Source organism: Cinclus cinclus, chromosome 2 (assembly GCF_963662255.1).
Source record: "Cinclus cinclus chromosome 2, bCinCin1.1, whole genome shotgun sequence".
Classification (NCBI taxonomy): domain Eukaryota; kingdom Metazoa; phylum Chordata; class Aves; order Passeriformes; family Cinclidae; genus Cinclus; species Cinclus cinclus.
In genome coordinates this window covers 32606119-32626819 of record NC_085047.1, presented here as the reverse complement: position 1 = coordinate 32626819, position 20701 = coordinate 32606119, and the positions used below count along the sequence as shown (strand labels likewise).

Below are 20701 nucleotides of genomic sequence, written 5' to 3'. Positions count from 1 at the left end.
GCAGCCAGGGGGGCTGCAGAGGACGCCAGCAGAAGGATCATTGCGGTTCCCCAAAAAAGGCACAATTTTTAAACATTGAAAACACAAGATTGGCTCCTTGGAGTGGAATGCATGCATGGTTCATATACACTTCGCAGATGGTAGGTAGGCTCTGTGTCTCTTTCTCTGTCTATATATATATTTATATGTATGTGTGCATGTTTATATTCACATATGTGGCACCAGAAGAGTCATCCTTGAGTACTCAGACATTAGTGAGGATATTACTGCTGAGCAGCATCACAGCAATGGTTCCAGGGAGATCGTTTGACCTCCTGTTCCCCTTGTCCTGGAGGTGCAGCGTGTGCACTGACTGCCGGTCGCTGGGGTCCCCCGTGAGCACCACTTGGCCCAAGAACTCGTCACTTATCAAGTTGTGGTTCCAGATCTGTGGAAACAAAACAGGGATGAGGGCAGCTCCTTCATGAACTAGATGCAGCCAACCTTCATGAACTAGAGTGAAGGGGTCACTGGGGACATGCCCTGAGCTGAAGCCAGGGAGATGGTGAGGTGTGGGGGTGTCACTCTGGTAGTGTGAGGGGTGAAGGACATGCCTTTACCAGATGTCACTGTGGTGGTGAGAGGTTGAGCTGCATTAACTAATGATGCTCAGCCTGGGGAACAGATCTGCTGTGGACAGTGTGAGGAGAGGGCAAGGGGTGCAAGTGAGAGAGGGTCTCCATTCCTCAGCCCACTGCTTGCCTGCCAGGTACCTGAACAATGATGGGTTGTCCTGGCTTCTTGCGGTAGAAGAGCCCTTTCACATCGAATTCTGGTGATACCGTATTCTTCTTCACTGGAGAGCGAACCTTTTGTCCTTCACACTTGATGATCACATAAGGGTCAGCTCCTGAGGAGATGAAAGGGAATTTTGTCCTTTGTTGTAGCTTCTGTAATTCCTGAGAGTCCTTTTCCAGGGGTGTCATGCAGTACTTTGCCTCCATATCCCACCAGAGGAGATGGGTATCTGCCAAAGGGTTGATCACACCCCAAATGAAGTCCATGGAGCTCAGCCTTCTGGCTCAGGTTTAATTCTATTAGATGACGTTGTTTCTGGGCAGTAGGTGCTGATGGGCTGCTGTGAAGCTGGGGAGAGGTCTGGATGGAGCACAAATCTGATAAGGAGCAGGCTGAAGGAGCTGGGGGGGGCTCAGCTGGGAGAAAAGGAGGCTCAAGGGGACTTTATCACTCTCTACAACTCCCTGAATGAAGGATGTAGTGAGGTGAGGGTTGGTCTCTTCCCCCAGGAAACAAGTGACAGGATGACAAGAAAGGGCCTCAAATTGCACCTCAAATTGAGGGAGGTGAGGTTTAGACTAGATATTAGGAAAACTAATTAATGACAAAGTGTTATCAAGAACTGGAACAGGCTGCCCAGAGCAGTGGTACAATCACCATCCCTGGAGGAAATTAAAAGATGTGTAGGTGTGGCACTTGCGAACATGATTTAGTGGTGGACTTGGCAGTGCTGAGTTAAGAGTTGGACTCGATGATCTTAGATGGCTTTTCCAGCTGAAACAATACTATGATTCTATGAAAGGGCTTCCTCTCTTGTCTCCATATTCTATAGGAACACTCCTTCATCACCCCAAACCTTTCTGACCATTGCAGTAAATGCTCCATGGAGGACATTGTCCTACTCAACCCTCCTTTCAGCAGACAGAAATAAAATTGCAGAAATAAATCACAGAAAAGAGAAAGTGGGTCACACAAGGAAATACCAGACAGAGGATAAAGTTACCTAGTTCACACTACCAGCCCACAGCTGGAGGGGACCTGAGCTTCCAGGAGAAGGAAGGACTCCCTCATTAGTGAATACTTTCATCTTACCAAATAAGTGCTTGTTTTGGCAATTTCAGTAGAGAAAGAACTACTGCTATGGAAATTTAGCTGCCAGAATGCTTTTACTTACCATGAACTTTAGTGGCTATGATGGAGACACAGATGAGTGGGATGAGTTTTCTTGTCCAGAGGAAATGAGGAGGAACAAACAAGCCCATTCTAAGGGTCAGGGATTTTGATTGCCAGACCACCTCTTTGCTAGATTTATGTTTGCAAGGACCTGGCTTCCCTGGTGAGACACAGTTGCTGGATTTCACAGCTGTTTTTCCAAATTGTCTTTTGGGATGCCTCTTAAATCCTCAGATTCCATCAGCCAGAGCCAAATTCCTATCTGTAAATCACTATTTCCAAAGTAGTGTTTAAGGCCTGTCTTGGGATGCGGGAGAGATACCACGGCAGTGGAAAACACCAAACACACTGTTGGTGGTGGGAGCTGAACAGCTGGAAAACAGCTGGAAGAAAGCAATTCCCAAGGGGTTTTTGTGGAAAAAAAAATGTTTTATGACTCCAGAATCCACACGTTCTTCTTGTCTGAAGGAAAGGTAAACCTCCTTGTTTCTGAGAACTGCTCGGAGATCTTTGGCTACAGATTTCCCTGCATTGCTACAGGAGCAATGACCTGCTGTGAATGACACAAGAAAAAGACACCTGCCTAGGGTTAAATTTTCCCCCAAACACCAGATAGGGTATAAGGACTCCCTGTGTGGCATGTGATAAATAAGCACACTGACTAGTCCTTGCTTAGAAAAGCTCCTGCTTGTTACTTTCAGGATTATAGTGATGGAAAGCCCTGATAATAATTATTTGGTGAAAAAAGGTATAATTTTAGTTGGGTTTACTTTGATTTTTAATTTTTCAATTTTTATATTTTAATTCAGCTTGAAAATGTTTGGCTAAATCTTGTCACAGTTACAACATATCCTTGACTCAGGAAATGGGGGAGAAAGGCTAGGATCTGGTTATTTCCATGGTAGAAAGATAGTTGCTTCTCTAATCACAACCTCTAGATCTTTCATCCCAACTTTAGCAATCTCCTAGTACAACCCATCACTACCACTGGGTTTCTTGGTCCAGAGGCAGACAGAACATGGGACTCTTGTCCTGAGCCTCTGTATGGCTGAAGGACGTGGGGAGGTATGGTCCTGACATTTTCCATGCAGGAAAAGTGATGGATGTCAGAATTGATCTAGATCCACACCATCCCAAAGTGAGCTAAATTTGGCATACCCTCTGCTGATAAGACATTTATCCAGCCTCCAGTGATGAATACCACACATCAGGCTCTTTCTCTGTCCTTCTTACTAAAAAGCCTTTAAATACAATTCCTGACTTTTACAGCTGCTCATACCTGGGAGAAAAGCTTGGGTTGTTACAGGACCTCTGCTAAGGACTTTGGGGAAGTTTTGGGAGGGCCTCAGATAACAGCCTGAATATAACAGTTCCCACATCATGTCCACTGCAAGAAGCAAGTTTAGTTCTCCATGGACTTTCTCCTCCTCTGGTTTCTGAATCAAGCATGTTCAGTGAAAAAAAATCTGAGGATATAAATTCCAGCAATGTCCAACTTCATAAATCACCTCCCAACTCCTCTGGGGCCAGACAGGCAGGGAAAGATCAGTACCTCCTTGGGAGTCCTGATTCTTGAGCCCAGCTGCAGCAAGGACATGGATCTGGGATACTACTTGTGGGTAGCCGCACATCCCACTCCAGCAGGTGTGTGGTGGCTCATCCAGTGTCAGCTCTCTGTAAGGAAAAACATGTGGCCTTTGAGAGGTGCCCAGTCTTATCCATCCGAAGAGTGCTCCAGCACGATGAAGGACTGTACAGGCCATTCATTTAAGAGTTGGACTCAGTGATCTTTGGATGATCCTCGTAGGTCCCTTCCAACTCAGAATATTCTGTGATTTTGTGATTACACACTGTCCACTGTCAAACTCTGCTCCCCACCCCAATCTCCTCAACCTGGGTTTGGGATGCTCTCCCATATCATGCTGTTGAGGGTTAGTTCTCTCCCTTTTTCCCTCTGTGGAATTTTCCCCATTGTCATGCTAAGATACCTGTTGACTGGGCCCTGGTGACAAGGGGGAGGGGACGTGAGGGAAGAGGTAAGCCCCGCGAGATTCAAACAGCCAGAAGAGGAAGCGGAAGGCTGGGCCTCGGCCCATTTCCCCTGCGGAGTTCGGACAAGAAGGACGATCGCCGTCTGTGTCCCATCCCAGCGTCGGGAAACCACCATCAGACCCTGCCCGGCTGCCTTCTCGCTGTGAACTGCCACCATCCAGCATTCTACTGAGCACTGGGACCCACACCGTGAGCAGAGGGCTCTCTCTCTCCATCTCTCTCTCCCCCTGGGACAGCGCTGCCATCACCCCCAGCCCTCCTGCGGCTCTGCGGGACCCGCCCGCCCCCAGCACCGGGAACTGCAGCTCAGGGAAAAGGTGCCTGCAGCCAAAAAACACTGGGACTGAATTACTCTTCTGTTTGTGGGTAATTTCATAGCTGTTGTTGTTCTTGTTTGTCGTGTTAGATATACTGGTAATGAACTGTTATTCCTACCCCCATATCTTTGCCTGAGAGCTCTCTTAATTCCAAAATTATAATAATCGGAAGAATCACGTTTGTTTTTCAGTCCAAAGGGAAGCTTCTGCTTTCCTTAGCAAACACCTGTCTTTCAAACCAGGACACATGCTTAGAAGAAGAGTGGGAGCTTCTCTGCATGTCTGTGGAGAGACTTGTAAAGATGACCTGTCTCTTAACAGAAAGCCAAAGAGCAGCTGCAGGCAAGGCTATGACCATTCAGGAAAACCACAGATCAAAAGCACAGGGCTGTCTCCATAGAGCCAATTCCTCCCCATCCCTGCTCGTGCTCCTTACCGGCAATCTGAAGGCACGTCTGTGAAAATCCTGAGAAGGAACTCGCCCTCATGACCAGGGTCAAAAGTAGTGGGGATGATGACGTAGCGGCCTTCCTTCAGGTCTGTCCTCAGGAAGACACTGCGGGAGTTGATGTAGATGGAGCTGGCCACCTTCTGCTGCAGGGTGTGCATCCGGTAGTTCCTATTCAACTCCACCTGGGCAGAGACCACAGTGGATTGTCACTGGCTGAAAAGGTACTGGTATCCACCATGGAGGAGAAAAGACTGAAAGGACTGAGTCCACAGTGCCAGGACGCCTGGAGTTAAGAGAACCAGCAAAACGGGCCCCAACTGTGCTGTGTGGAAAACAAGTGTGGATGTGGCTTTCCCAACTCTTTTGACTCAGGGACTCATCTCTTGCCTCCCAGCTTGACACTGCGGACCCAGCAAACAAAACATAAGAATTAGTCTAACAGATTTTAACATCTGGAGAGAAAAGACTAATCATTGCTTTTAGCAAGAACTGCACAGAATCACAGAATGGTTCTGGTTGGAAAGGACCTTCAAAATCATCTGGTTTCCATCTCCTGTCATGGGCAGGGACACTTCCCACTACAGCAAGTTACTCAAAGCCACATCCAGCCTGGCCTTGAACATTTCCAGGGAAGGGGTATCCACAGCTTCCCTGGGCAACCTGTTGTCCATGCTGTCCCCTTTGATATCCCTCTTACTCTCAAGAGGAGGGCCGGCTGTGCTGATGGCACCCCAGAAGCACCCAGATAATGCTTAAATGAACAACATGGTCAGGCAGGACTGATGTACCACTCCACAAACAACAAATTTACAGTGGCATTCAGGCCAACATGCAGGAAGCCCAGCCTACCTTATGGATATCAAAGCCTATGGCCAAGTTCTCTCCTTTGCCCTCTTTGCGACTGGTCCTTTTGGGCTTCTGCTGGATGGAGATCAGCACTTCATCTTCTGCCTTCTTCACATCAAACACATACTAGAAGCAAAGAGAGGAAAGTAAGGGAGATATTTATTAATACAGGATCCCTGGACTTCTATGGGGGTGGATTTAACAGATCTAACATCAGCTTAACCCAGTTCACCTCCATGCAGGGACAGCCTGGCTTTAAAAGGTTAATACAGAGCTGGAAGCTGGAAACAACTCTCCCACATCCTTGATGAGAACTCCTGCAATGGACCAGACCATCCTTCAACTGCTTGTTACATGAAGGACCCAAAAGGACCTGGCTTGTGATCATGAGAATCCCAGTTCAGAGCAGGACAAGACAACTGTAGAATCATTTATGTTGGAAAAGGCCTCAAAGATCATCCAGTCCAACCCTTAACCTAGCACTGCCAAGTCCACCGCTAAACCATGTCCCCAAGTGCCACATCCACATGCCTTTTTAATGCTTCCAGAAATGGTGACTGTACCACTGCTCTGGGCAGCCTCTCCTAATGTCTTCATCCTTCCAGTAAAGAAGTTTTCCCTAATATTCAATCTAAACCTCCCTTGGCACAACTTGAGGCTGTTTTCCCTGATCCTACCACTTGTTACCTGGGAGAAGAGACCAACTCCCACCTGGATGTGATCTCCTTTCAGGTAGTTGTAGAGAGCCATAAGGTCCCTTGAGCCTCCTTTTCTCCAGAACATTTTGTTCCAGGAGATGAACTTCAGGCTAGAAGGAAATGGCTCTATGGGCTACACCCGTCCGCGTAAATTTAACAGCATCAAAATTTGGGCACAAAAAGTGGAATTTGGTCATTCACACATCCAGACTGTTGGAAATGATTCCTGGCCCTGTTTGACTGTAACCAGCCAACACTGCTACACTGTGGCACAGTTTGTTTTTCCCTTGTGCCAAGATGCTCTACACTAAGCACTTGGATGCAGTCTCCTTGATAAGAGGGATAATGTTAATAGAGTTGGCCTTGATGCTGGTCATGCTGTGCAGAGAATTGCCATAAGCACAAATAATGTATTAGCGATCTGGTAGCCATTTTGGCCTTCTAGGTCCCTATAAGTGAGTTAAACACTTGGAAGCACATGTGAAGGTTCCAGCAGGCCCTCTGCCCCATTACCCACCTGGGGGTTCTGCAGGAAAGTGTTCTTGTGGTTGATGCAGCCTCCGGAGCGGTTTTTCAAGGGGTCACTGCTTCTGGTCCATGCCCCGTGTAGCACTGCCTCCTCCCAGGTCTTGTGGATGCTCAGGTAGGAGGTGTTGATCAGACGGCACTTGATGATGTCTGTGAAGTATTTGCAGAAATCTTCAAAGGTCATCCTGAGTCAGGAAAGGGAAGAACTGGGTTATGCTGCTTCATTCCCTGGAAAGGTACACTGCAGGGATTTTCTGGATTACCTTCTAGAGAGTGTGGGCTGCCTCTGATGGCTGATGAATAACAAAAGTTACTCACCAAATATCTCCAAAAGAGATGGAGATGCCTTTCTCTATGCCTGCAGTAAGTACTTGTTGAGTTTAAACAACAGGTCTCTGTGTTATGGAGTGGAAGAAGCAGCACAGTGGCCCTTTCTCCACACAAGGATAAATGTTGTACTGAAATATTCCTGGTGAGGCTGTGAAGTTCAGCACCTTTATGACAGGTTCTCAGTACCCTGGTGAAATGGTCTGGTCCCCGAGTGATGCAGAGCACCTTGCAATTCCAGGGTCATGGCCAGCAAAAGCTAATACCCATGGGCTCAAGGAGGGAGCTCCACTAGAGACCCTATGGCTTGGAAGCCTTTTTTCTCTGAAGAGCTTGTACGCATGGAAAAGATGTACATGCTCCATGGGGTGGGAAGATGCCGTGGGCATGGCCTGTGGTGACAAACCCAGGAGGGACTCACCAGAACTCTCCATCATCTTCCACTGTCATTCCCATCTTCTCTCTCTCACTTTTACTCACTTTCTGCCACTCCTCAGATCTGTGGGAAGAGAACAGGATCATTGCTCAGAGGTAAGGGACACACAAGTATTTGAGGCACAAGGACTGTATAAAGCCAGTCCTCATGCCACTCTGGTTAGGTCATCTGACAAACATGGGGGAAGTGTAGCATGGCTTGGAACTTCAACTTCCTTCCTGACCAATGGAGTTGAGCCCAGTTTGGCAAGGTTTTATTTGGCCTGTACAATCATAGCCCTATCCATAAAGATAACAAAATTGACTCTGGCCAAAAGCTCTGGTTGCACCAGCCCTTGGTTCCTCATCTCATCCACAGCCATCACAGCAGTTAGTGGTGGCAGAGGCTAATTCTGTTGGGTGCTCGTTTTGCTGGAATAAGTCTGGGAGCCCAAAGGTGATCTATGAACATCCTTCACTGGTATGAACAGACATGGAACCACAGAATGGTGTTGGTTGGAAAGCACCTTAAATATCACCTCATTCTAACTCCCCTGCTATGAGTAGGGGAACCTTCCACTGGACTGGGTCACTCAAAGCCCCATCCAACTTCACCTTGAACACTTCCAGGCTGTCTTAGGTTGAAATACAGGATGTGACCAAAAGTATGTATTCTATCACCATCTGTTGAAGTCAGGTGGGGCAGTGTTCCTTATCTCCGTGGGAGATATTCTCTGCTAATGGGCCATCTGTTAAAAACCAGGTGGGGCAGTGTTCTTTATCTTTTCCACATCCATCCTTCCTCACAGAAGATATCTCCTGTTAATGGGCCGTTGAGTCCCATTACATGATAAAATTACATCATCCCACTGAGAGACGCTCCAGTCAAGGGGAGGAGCCAAGCCTTTCCTACCTAGATAAAAACTGAGATTTGGAACGTCAAAGCAGCCTTTTTTCCACTGGATTCCAGAGGAAGACAGGACCTTTTCACACCATCATTGGACCTTCAGAGGAAAACTGCACCCTTCTACAGGACCATTGCTTTAGTAGAACCACATCTGTCACTCCAGGACTGCAGCCACCATTTAATGGGTCTGCTACCAACACCCTGACTGACGGGGTGTCAGGTTGTATTCTGAATCTCTCAGTGTTTTTTTGGGTTTGTTCTCTGTAATACTGTATTTTATTTTAATTTTCCTAGTAAAGAACTGTTAATCCTATTCCCACATCTTTGCCTGAGAGCCCCTTAATTTCAAAATTATAATAATTTGGAGGGAGGGGGTTTGCAGTCTCCATTTCAAAAAAGAGGCTCCTGCCTTTCTTAGCAGACACCTGTCTTTCAAACCAAGACACAGGGATAGGGGATCCACAACTTCTCTGAGGAACTGCCAGTTCCTCACCACCCTCAGAGGGAAGAATTTCCCACTGAAAAAAGCTGTGCCTCCCAACTCACGTGTCACTCCAAGGGCCGTTCCACTCCCGCTCGCCCCATGGGTTGCGCATACGGATCATGTCCAGCTTCTCTGACTTGAAGAAGGACAGAAGGCCATGGCCCAGACGGACCTTCCGCACGTCTGTCACCGCGTATGCATGGCCCTTCACCAGCCCGCAGGCCAGGCGAGCCTCCATGTCAGCTGCTGATGTGGCCTGGCAGGGGGACACAGACAGTGCTCAGACCAGGGGGACATGACCACCTCTGCAGGGGCTGGGAAAGAAAGCAACTCAGATTTCCCTACAGGCTTCTTTAAGCCAAAAAGATGAGTATCAATAGTCAGGGAGACAGCCAGTTGGCATGTCTCAGATGCCATTTTATGTGCTGGATCCCTCCTTTTCTTCATTTGCTTCATGAGGTCTCTGAGCTCCCATACTGGCAACCGATAAAGCCCATCCCAATGGTTATACTGGGAGGTCTGGCAGCCTGCATTTGTAAAGATGCCCAGACGCAGACTCCAAAATGCCTTTCTCTGGAGTAGATCCCTTCCCAGCATTTAAAGGGTGCTGGGATGAATCTGGGCTCTTGGGCATAGCAACAAGGAATAAAGCGGGTTGACATTCAGGATTCACTCCTTTTGCCATAATCAAGAAGTTGGAAGTCTTGGCCACAATTTATCTGATCTAATTTAGAAGTTAATGACTGTGTAGGACAACTGCATCCTAAAATGCCTATTCCTGTGGGACTGTGACCATACTGGTAATGTTGCTTACCTTGATGGAGCAGCTGATGAGGCCTCCCCTGTTGTGCACCTTCAACACGCGCTCAAAGAGGAGGTTTCTCTTGGCTTCATCAGTGATGTAGTCCCCTTCGGTTAGGTCGATAGGTTCAGAGACCCCACCAGTGAAATCCACCAGGGCATCAGCTGTGTTGCCTCCATCCAGGGCCTCGTAACAGCCTGACAACCTGAAAGAGGGTGACAGGGATGGCACAACATTGGTGTGACATTTTAAAGGGTTGGAGATGATTCTTGGGGAACCCTCAAGAACGGAGATTTGTAGTTGAACTTCATGTGGGAAAGGACAGCAAACTAGGGTGAAAAAATAGGACCCACATTCCTTGATGCACTCTTGCTGTCATAGGACCAAAGTAAAAGGAACTTGAAATCTCTAGAATATGTGTTACTTAAAGAAACATCGAAGGCTTTGAGGGCAAATTAGGGCTAGAGAAGGCTTTTTTCCTTAGTGTTTTGTCTGTTTGAGGTATGTACTACTCCTCTGCAGGAAAGATGTTTCCACTGCTGTAAACCAGCTGGTGAATGAACAGAGAGGAAAAACAGAGTGCCTGGGTTCCACTTTATCCTACAACTGCCTGGGTACCTACTTGGCATAAGCTTTCTCCACCAAGGCACACCAGAACTCATTCTTGGAGTTGGAGTGGCAGTAGATGAGCTGATTGTGGAGTGTGGGCAGGCGGTCATCGATCACCACATCCAGCCACTGACCGAAACGCCAGAACTGGAAGTGGAAGATCCCCACGTAGCTCTCAGGTTTCTCAGGGTTCCACTCCTGCTCCTTCCAGTCTGGGATGACCTGCAAAAGAAGAGGCACATTATACCCAAATTATTCCTTTTTTCCTTAGGACTGACTCTCATCCTGGAACTAATGTAGACAACATCAAAGACAAGGAAGAATATGAGGGGCATGGACTTGCTTACAGTCTGCTGGGCCAGATTTTGGACCTGGTTCTGCCAATGCAGACTAGATTAACATGTACTGAAATAGCTTAGACTTCACTGTCCCTTGGAAGGAGGAGTTAAAAACCTTTGTCCTCTTTCTTATAATCCTACCCTGGGCATCTGCTGCCACCTACTTCTGTAGACAGGCTATTGGAGCAGATCAGTTCTTTGTCTAACCAGGGATGGTTACTTTTAGGATCAAATTTTCTGGGTTTTTTAGTGTCAGTAGGGTACCACTAACAAAGGGTACCTTCTTTGATTCTCCTACTTGATTCTGGTGTGACTTGACTGGCCCAAGAGCAAGTGTGGTATTCATCTACCTGGTGCCAACAAATAGGCAGCAGATACTCTGCATGAACCTACTCTTGTTAAGTAAAAGCTCGATCCTCATTCCCTCAAGGTCTCCATTCTTCCCTGTAAAGAGTTACCATGCTTGCCCAGGCAAGCACAGGGAGGTGATTTGAGGAAAGACAGAAAAGAAGACCTGAGTTGAAAGAAACCCTAGAGCAGCTGAGGGGTCTGAGGCAGCACAGGTTTCATGTCACTGCCAGCAGGACAGGCACAAGCAAAGGGTAACTACCAAAGTCCATAGCCTGTCAAGGCTGCAGGCAGTACCAGCTCTGCTTTGGATGGAAAATTCATCCAATAGGCAGGACAGAAATGAGCAGAGCCAGGCACAGATGCTGCATGTAGAAGGGTCTGCATCTTGTTTAGAACCAGTACACAGAGGCACACAGCAAAGAACTACCCCACTGCAGATTAGATTTTGTTGAGGGTGGAGGCAATGTGGTTTTACTGCATAGCCAGGGCGGGCTGTGAGGCCTCGTGTAGTTACTGCAGTTGATGGCTGACAAGTACTGACTTACACAGCAGCTGTAATGTGACTGACTGTCCACACCCCTGCTACTTCACTTACCTGTTCCCAAAGGGTCATGAGCTCAGTGATAAAATAAACCCCAAGGTGTCCATGCAAGCATGCATTATGTTTCAATACACCAAATAATCACTTTCCTGTGGAGAGCTGAGCGTGTTGGAGTGAGATAGAAGAGGACACAAATGCATTGCATGGAAAGAGCCTCTTCAAGAAGTCACAGGACATGGTGAAACCACCTTTACTGTGCTTTGGACCCTTGTCCAGCTGATAGAGCTGCTTTTTTTCTTTTTTTTTTCTTTTTCTTTTTTTTTTTTTTTTGAGAATTCCCTCTGAAGAGCCCCCTGACTCTAGCAATGATCCAGCCCAGGGCTCTTGTTGCTCCTACACTGGAATATTAATGATGCCATCAGCCCTGCAAGCTCACAGGCACTCTTGAGCTGTCTGGATCAATAGAAGCAGAACAGACAAAGCCATGAAAAAGAGACACATTTGGAGGGTTTGGTGCTTTGTAGGAGTGCAAACAGCTATGTCCCAGAGTCCTCTCTGGAGACTGCCAGGAAAGGTCAGCCAGCCCTCCATCAGTGCCCATTGATTCCCTCCGGACTGGAGCTCATCCTAATCAATTGTCATAGAGGACCATTGTGATAATCAACTCACTATTAATGTGGGCTTAAAAATGATCCCAGCATTGATTAGAGGCAGCTTGTCAGCCAGAGCTGGTACTGACAGGTTCCAGCTGGCTGGGTCTGAGACTTGCTCCTACTGTCACTGGTGGCAGGACACACAGGTCCCCACCATCCTCCTCCATTTCTTCACTTGGAGACAGCTCTGGAAGGACCCTCCACCACTGAAGGCAGCAAAAAGGTCAGCTTTCATCCAGAGCAGGGTCCAGGAGCAAGAACTGGTCATATTTCTACACTGACCCTTGAGGAAATGAGAGGAGTCTGATCTCCACAGGTGTTCCCTGCTGGAGATTATGCCATGGATCACCCATGCCAGGATCCCAACAGGTCCTGGATTCAGCTTGATTGCATGACACTGGGCCAGTGGAAACCATATTCTTCTTCAGTCAGCTGCTTTTTCCTTAGGGGCTCACAAAATCTGGAGCTGCAACACCATTTAGTGTGACAAATTTACTGTGAAAGGGTTCAGAGACAGGTAGCTCAGAAACACCAGGTTCACCTTTAGGGCTTTTTTCAATTTTCTTAAAAGTGGCTAATTAAGAGAAAAGGCACCTGTGACCCTGGAAAAAAATGTCCCTGATTAGAAGGAGAAATTGGTACATGCCAAGTTCTCCAAGCCTTCTGCTGGGCACTTGCCAGTTCAGGATAAGGAGAGAGGCACCCAGCTGTACCAATCTGCTGAACTGTGGTACAAACTGTGGTGAAATTTCCCTGGGAGATGGGACAGGCTGGTGTATCTGAAAGTCTTTATGGGATGCTGATACTGTTTAGGGATAGTTTCAGTGACTGGTAAAATGAGGCTTACCTTCCTCGCAGCAGAGAGAGATCACACTGGCCCACTCACCTCCCTCCCCAGTTCTGAAGGAAACAAGGATCCACCTGAGAATCATTTCCCCTTCAATGCCCAGCTTCAACCCCCTCTTGACCACAAAAACCCTGCTCAAATACTCCATGAAGTCTTTCACACCAAGAGAGAAGAAAGAAAATTTTCACCTTACATTTTACAGGAAGTTAAAAGGGGCTCAAGAATGCTAATATTGAGCTGAAATTTGGTGCTTTATTGCACCAGGATTAGGGCATTAGGGCAAGCAGGATTAGGGCAGCTTCCAAAGGGAGCATGAAGAAGACACAAACAGCCCCAGTCCTTAAGGGGAATCCATTGCCTAGGCTTTTTATTTACTGTGGTACAGCAATATCCAGCGAGATATGTGCAGCAAGAACTCTACCCTATCCATGTAGCAGAGGCATATTGCGAGACTCAGCATGCAAAACCCCCTTTGGATGTTACCAGTGGCTCCTGATATTTGGTCTAAAGTGGTTTGTAACCAGGAACTCTGCTCTGGGATGTACAAGGAGGTGTCTTCTATGGGAAAGTCTACTATGACCCTAGAGGTGTGCTTGGCCAAGCAGGGATGCATCCACTTTTCTCTCTACTCACCGAGTCCAGCATTTCTTGGGGTCTAAACAAAGACATCAATTTCTCTGGCAATGGCCATGGCATGGCTGTAGGATTTGGTAGTTTCTGGGCTTTGGTTTTGGGCAAGACTCAGAGCTCCCACCATCTCTCCAGCTAGTAGATGATCTTCTAAATTCTTTCTCCTTTCTGTCTGACATAACTTGTGCATATGATTTTGTACACTATTGTTGGGCTGGGGAAGGCATAGGGTCCACATGTCTGGAGATTTTGGAGAAGAGGTCAGACTTTTTTTGGGGCTGGCCTGCATAAGTCCACAGGCACAAAGTCACCTTGCCCTGGCTTTGCCATCACTGCTCTTTCCTTACTCATCTTGGGACGATGTCAGGCCACACCTTAAGGAGTACTCACGCACATTTGAGCGCAATCTGAGCAAAGGACCAACTGTAACAATACTTAGCTCTTTCAAGGGATTTTTCTCTCTGTGCATCTCAAGAAGTTTCATTGAAGTGTTCTGCACTTTTTGGTGGAGGAAAAGGAATCATCCAAACTTAGTAGTTTACTTGTCATGGGTCAAACTGGGTACAAAACAGTTCCTGTTCCAATACTTATAATGTACCACTCTCCTCCACTCCCATGGTCACCCAGACACCCTTCCCTGTGTTTTAGAGGGCAGGAGACATTGCTTTTCAGGGACAGAAGCAGCAGGTTCTTGCTCTGTGGCTTGCAAAGTGCTCTGCAGCCTCATGGCTCTCTACAGACACTTCAGAGTAAATATTTTCATGGTTGCCTTAAGGACAGAACAAAGCACAAATTAGCTCTGCTGCAGAGGACTCATTGCTGGCCTAGGCTGCTCTGAGCTGCTGACTCTGCCCACACACACACACACACACACACACATCTGCTCCAACCCATCTTGGACCAACAAATTCCACCCTCCCCCCAGCAAGAAATGATGGCAGTGGTCAGAAAAGGCTGGTGCAACCTCCCCATTAGTCCAGCTGGTTTACAGTGCAGAATACAGTGAGTCCAAGTACTTGTACTTCAGCTTCACAGCAAGGTGGATTCTCTGTGGGACTGGTCTTCAGAGACTCCAAGCTACCACAGCAGCGGCACAGGTCACCAGAGCCTGCAAGCAATCAGCACCTTGCAAGGAGAGGAGCTCCATCACAAACAAGCCCTCCCTTTTGAATGGCTAGGATGGAAACTAGAGAGCAGGGCTCTCTCCAGGGGTCCCTGCTGTCTTCTGGTATGACAATTACTTATTTTTCCAGTGGGTTTTTTTGGTGTGCAGTTGCTACAGTGAGAGGATTTAAGGCAACCTCGTATTTGCAAACCAGTAAGACCCTGCATAAATCCCTCATGAATTCACAAGCACAGAGTCTTATAGTCCAGACAAATGCAGCAGCAAGCTCATGGTCCCCTTCTCCTCAACATTTAGAGAGAGGACAGTACATTTGGGGAATATTTCACAGGGCTGAGGGGCTCCAGAAGCACTGAGCTGCTCTCTGCTTTACCACAGCGCTGTCTCTCGTTAAAAAGAAGAAAAAAAACCCCAGATGTAAAAATAGAACAAAGAACTGAACTGAAAGAAGCACAGCTGGGGTGAGAAAAGCTGAGCAAGAGGCAATCAGACTTTAAAAACAATGGAGCCTTTCAGCTGAGCTGGTTCGAGGCCACCAGTGAAAGTGAGGAGAAAATACATCACCTTGCGGATCTGGGCTAATTCTGCTATCCGCTCCCCAAATTCCTGGGCATCTGCCTCATTGCACTGCACCTCCTTGGCCCCCGGCTTCTTCCAGAAGATTCCCACTGGCTCCATCAGCTGCCGGTTCATCAGGTGGGTGAGATCAGGAGTCCAGTGCTGGGAGGTGCCGGTCACCGTGACCTTCCCAGGTCTTTCCAGCTGCACGTCCCAGCGGAGGAAGCGCAGTTTGTGCTGCTGGATGAAATCCACTCGGTAGATGTACTCATTGGGACGCAGCAGCTTCTCACCATCCTGGGGCCTCACGTTCTTCTGCTGCAGGCTCTGGAATCGCAGCCGCATGCGCCAGGTGAGCTGCTCATCGCAGGTGAAGGGCAGCTCAAACATCCCTGCCTCAGCTGCCATCACCCTGGCTGCTCCTCTGCTCCGTCCTCAGCAGTGTGCGGCTCTCAAACAGGACACGCAGCAGGAAAGATCAGACAGGCCCCTGGAGCTGGTGTCCTGTCTCCACAGCCCCAGCAGTGCTAGGCAACCTGGGCCAGTGACGCAAGACACCACTGGGGCTTCCCCTGAGTGCCCTCCCAACTCATTTGCAGATTCAGAACTGTTGGTGCTGCTGTACATGATAATCTATAGGGAAGGGATGGCTGGTGTCAACCTCCTTGGCAACCTCCCTGACAACCATGGCTCATCATCCCAAGGCAAAGCCAGGGATGCCACCTTGGCAGGGATAAGTGGCAGTGGCTTTCTCTGAGTGTACTTTCATGGCTAATTCAGACTGGAATGAGACTCCAGAGTCTGGTCCAATCTACTGCTCAAAGCAGGACTTAACTGCAGGGTTAAATCATGTTTCTCTGGGTTTTATCCAGTCCATCTTTGAGTATCTCCATGGACAGAGGCCCCACAGCCTCTCTGGGTCCTGTTCCAGTGTCTGACTGAGCTCACGCTGAAGATAAGCTGCAGCTTGTGCTGCTGCCCTTTGTTCTCTGACTGTATCCCTGAAAGAGCCTGGCTCCATCTTGTCCGCACTCCCCTATTCAGGCTGGATGGGGCTCTGACCAACAAGGTCCAGGGGCAGGTGTTTCTGCCCATGGCAGGAGGGATGGAACTAGATGACCTTCAAAGGTTTCTTCCAGGCCAAACCATTCTATGATTCTATGGTTAAGTAGCTGCAGGCAGCAATATGCTCCCCTCTTACCTCCCCTCTTCCTGGATGCACGAACCGACTTTCCTCCTGACCATTTTGGCCAGCTGTGCCATCCAGCAAAGGGCATGAGGGTCTCAAGGGACAAACTGACTCTAAGTCAATGAATAGCAAAGTAACACAACCATCGTGCCCTTTTCTGGATGGCACAGCTGGCAGGAGTCGGACACCATGCTGCTCCTGGAGCAGCAAGTTGGCACCAGCATCCTGGCATGGTTCTGACCCCAGTTTTAATGTCTCAATTTCTTTTCATAAAAGGTAGTCATATCTGAAAGGTCATGGAAAGGGTGTTATGGAGCCAGATCACACCTAGAGCCATGTAGGGTCATCCAAGACTCAGGAATTTAGAAAACAGCTCTCATCTAAATTCCAGTACCCCATTCCCACTCAGTGATTCACACCACACAAGCATAATGGAAACAGGGACATGGAGAAAGCAAGGTAGAAGAAAATGTTTGAATAAAATAACCTCCTAGGATACACAGGGATGTGGTGGCCTGCCTTATTTTCTTTAAGGTATTCCCCTTCCCCACACTTGAGAGAGACAGTTTCACTGGGTAAAATGGAGCAAGGGACATGCAGAGCCTATGTTACATCCTGGTGTACATCAGGAATACATTTTCTAGTGGCCATGAGTGATTTGGGCCAAGATTCCTGGGCTGATACTTCATAGATACTGAAGCCTGCATCAGCATCTTTCAGCTCTTGCCAGACTCCAAATAGAGACATTCTGGTGTCCAGCAATGTTATTATAATTGCATGTGCAACGTCACTTAGGACCAAGGGGCCCATTATTTCTGTCTCTGAGATCTTCAGTGGATAATAAATTCTTCATTGTGAGCGTAGTGAGACAGTGACACAAAGTTGTTCAGAGAATTTGTGCATGCCCCATCTCTGAAAGCGTTCAAGGTCAGGTTGCATGGGGCTTTGAGCAGCCTTGGAAATGGAAGGTGCCTCTGCCTGTGGCAGGGGAGCTGCAACTAAATGGTCATTAGGGTCCCTTCCAACCTATACAATTCTATAAATCATACCTTTCTGAAAGAAAAGAGGGGGCAGGTAAGAAAACCCTCTGAGAGTTAAGCAATGGAAAATGAGAAGTCACAAACACCCACAGCAAAACTGCCAAGGGAGGAAAAGCAATGCCCAGCAAACTGAAATAATGAAGTGTCCAAAGGGATCCAGCCTCTGTTTGGTTGGCATTTCCCAGGGCAGAGCTGGAAGTGAATGGTGAGGAAGGATGACAACTTGCTCACTCCCCCTTGGGGGACGATGGTGAGGAACAAGCTAAACAACCCTGTGCATCACCCTTGTAATGAGAGCCACAGCAGTCACCACAGCCACCATGGCAGGAAGCCTTATTGTTTATCTAAAGGCAACAACAGCTATCCTGTTACCATATAAAGAGAAACCTTGATTTTAACAGAAAATGGGGATGCTGCAAGAATTCCCTGAGCTGGGTGTTCATGCTCACCACAGGAAGCAGAGACTGGAAGAGCCACAGCACACAGAGCAGATGTAAAGGTGTGGGGTGGAGAAAACCATCTCAGGCTCGTGGCTGTAGGAGGCTGTGGGTGAAGCAGGTGGTGCTTCCTGCACACACTGGCTGCCTTTTGCAGTAAAATCTGGGAAAAGTTGCTCACAACAAGAGACTGCTGGTCTCTTGCCCTGTGACAGTGCACACCTGAGCCAGAGTCTGAAGTCCCTCTCCCCTGCCTTGGCTTTCACAGGGCTGAGGCCATGGTGGAGATGGGTACAGACTGTCCAAGGATGTGGCACTGAGCACCTCCTTCCCCCTGTACCTCTCTGCTTGCTCCCCAAGTTGCTCTGGTGCAGCTCCTTGGTGGCTTTCTGACCCACAGCACATTCCCTTTGTACCCCACACTTGAAGGAACATTGCTACCTGGTGCCATCCAGCCACAGGACATGCCAGGGATGGATGCTTTGGGCAAGCAGTGACTTAGGAAAGATGCTAACACCCTGAAATCAACCTACCTGCCCTGGCACGAGGTGTCTCATTGCCAAGGTGGGACCACAGTAAACAGCCAAAGAGAGGGGACACTATGGGAACAAGGGAAATGGTGCCTAGCGCTGCCGCTGAGTGTCCAAAATTTTGTTCTTGCTAATTTCTAGATTATTTTGGAATTCAAAGGGTCAAATTTGGGAACTAAAAAACAGGATGTGATTTGATCCACTTGGTTAAAGAGAAACTGGCCAAGGGTTTAGCTGGAGTGTGGTGACTGCAAATACCCTTTGCAAGTCAGTCTGCTGAGGGAAATCTTTGCACATTATCAGCTTTTCAGGACATGAGGCATCCCTGAGAACCAGTTTTTGACCTGGACAAACACAACACAAAGCCAAGGTGTTGACAGGCTCTCCCCTGGCATGGGGAGCCACTTACCTTCTGCCACAGAGACTCCCGGGATGCCAGGGAGGAACAGGCAGCCACAAACCAGCAGTTCCCGACCTGGCCCTGGTGTAAGTCATGGGAGCTGATCCCATCCACAAAGAGACGTGGATCATTGCAGATTTCCTGTGGGACAGGAGGAAAACAGACAAACTGTGTCAGTGAGCAGACAGGGAGATCAGGAGCAGGGCTTCTTGGCAAAGGAAAGTCACTTCCTCTCTTCCTCAGACTCCATGTAAACCTGACCTGCAGCTTTCTGCTGGCCTTGCTCATTAGGCTGGTGGCAGAAGGATTCTGTCCTGCCTTCTGCTCTCACCAGGACATGGGCAGCATCACAAGATCTACTTCCTATTCTGTCCCTGCACCAGTGAAGCTTTGTTATAATTATCCCTGTTGATAAGAGTAGTTTCACACCATTACAGCCCTTCTAAGTCTCCTCTTTCAGATGCCTCTACTCTCAGACTGTTTTACAAAGTGTGAAGGATCTGCTCTTCCAGATTTTAGCACAGCAGATAAAAAAAATTTGGTGAGCCAAAAGCATTGTAGCTGGGTCACAAGGATTAAATATTCATTCTGCCACCAAAACCAGGATGGTGGATTGTGCATAGACACCACGAAAGGAGAAGCTTGGGTAGGAGGCAGCTGGGAGGTAAGCTCATCCCTCCAACCATGCACCAAGACCATCAGTTTTTCTCTGCCTGGCTTCTGGCAGGCTGCCCTCTCTGCTTCCCACTGCCACTTAGAGCCTGGCCAAGAAAGCACTTAAATAACAGAGTGTGTTGAGCAAGGTTCAGGTGACACACTGCTTTTTTAAAAATATTTCTTCTTCTGCTCAATCCAGTTCGTAAGTTCACATCCAGCTGGAGGCTGAGAGCAGATGGGACAGAGAAAGAGCTGAAAGAACCCTTCCCCCTTTTGTTATTACATTTAATTTGAAGAGGAAAAAGGAAAAGCGAATTATCCTTCTTCCTCCACACCTCCCAGTTTTTCAGGCTGGCTGTACCCAGAATAATATGCCCCCCCACCCCCGACTTTGCCTATGAGGACTTGTATTACCTCTACCCACAGATTCATGGAAGGGTTTGGCTTGGAAGGGACTCCAAAGATCATCTAAAGTTCCAAACCCTGCACTCTAGCCAGAGACGCCACCCACTAGGTTAGGTTGCCTAGCGCCCCATCACAGGGATGAAAAGGAACCATAGGCACCTCCTGCTATTCCCACCTAGCCCAGCCAGCACCAAATACCTCAAAATTAACCTGACACAAACTGGCCAGGAGCAGATCCAAGATAAAGGACTAATGCCCAACTGCTGGTGCTGCAGGATGTTGGGACGAGCGCTAGGGGGAGGCAAGCTGACACCAGCAAAGGCAGGAGCCACCTGCGCTCTCAGCATCGCTGAGCACAGACAGGGATGGGAGAGGAGCAGCGGGGTCCAGCTCCTGTTTCACAGCACCGGGGAAGGACCCAGCACAGGGGATGTGCCTGGTGGTGTCTGTGAGATCAGCTCCTTGTGATCCTACTCTGCAGAGCAGAGGCACCTTCTTTATCCCATCTGAGGACCACAGCTGCCCCTTCTGCCCTTGGGGGCATCTGTAGATTACAATAAGGAGTTCCTTGATATTACACAGACAGATGAGAATGAGAACATGAAATCATGAGAAAG

General features: G+C 48.2%; 2 protein-coding genes across 2 annotated transcripts in view; both read right to left on the bottom strand.

Moving 5' to 3' along the window:
* Positions 1-244: 244 nt before the first annotated feature.
* CAPN5 (calpain 5) overlaps positions 245-20701 on the bottom strand; it is a 35023-nt gene continuing 14566 nt past the window's right edge. Inside the window, exons 2-12 of the mRNA XM_062513837.1 lie at positions 19032-19163; positions 10399-10607; positions 9789-9981; positions 9037-9230; positions 7591-7668; positions 6832-7027; positions 5620-5742; positions 4756-4952; positions 3503-3624; positions 753-889; positions 245-427 (exon numbers count right to left, since the gene is read on the bottom strand). Of these exons, the coding sequence (XP_062369821.1) occupies positions 245-427; positions 753-889; positions 3503-3624; positions 4756-4952; positions 5620-5742; positions 6832-7027; positions 7591-7668; positions 9037-9230; positions 9789-9981; positions 10399-10607; positions 19032-19163 (1764 nt within the window). The remainder of the gene's footprint in view (positions 428-752; positions 890-3502; positions 3625-4755; positions 4953-5619; positions 5743-6831; positions 7028-7590; positions 7669-9036; positions 9231-9788; positions 9982-10398; positions 10608-19031; positions 19164-20701) is intronic.
* OMP (olfactory marker protein) lies at positions 15190-15834 on the bottom strand. The gene has a single exon (XM_062513851.1). The coding sequence runs from the start codon at positions 15832-15834 to the stop codon at positions 15355-15357; it is 480 nt and encodes a 159-aa protein (XP_062369835.1). The 3' UTR covers positions 15190-15354.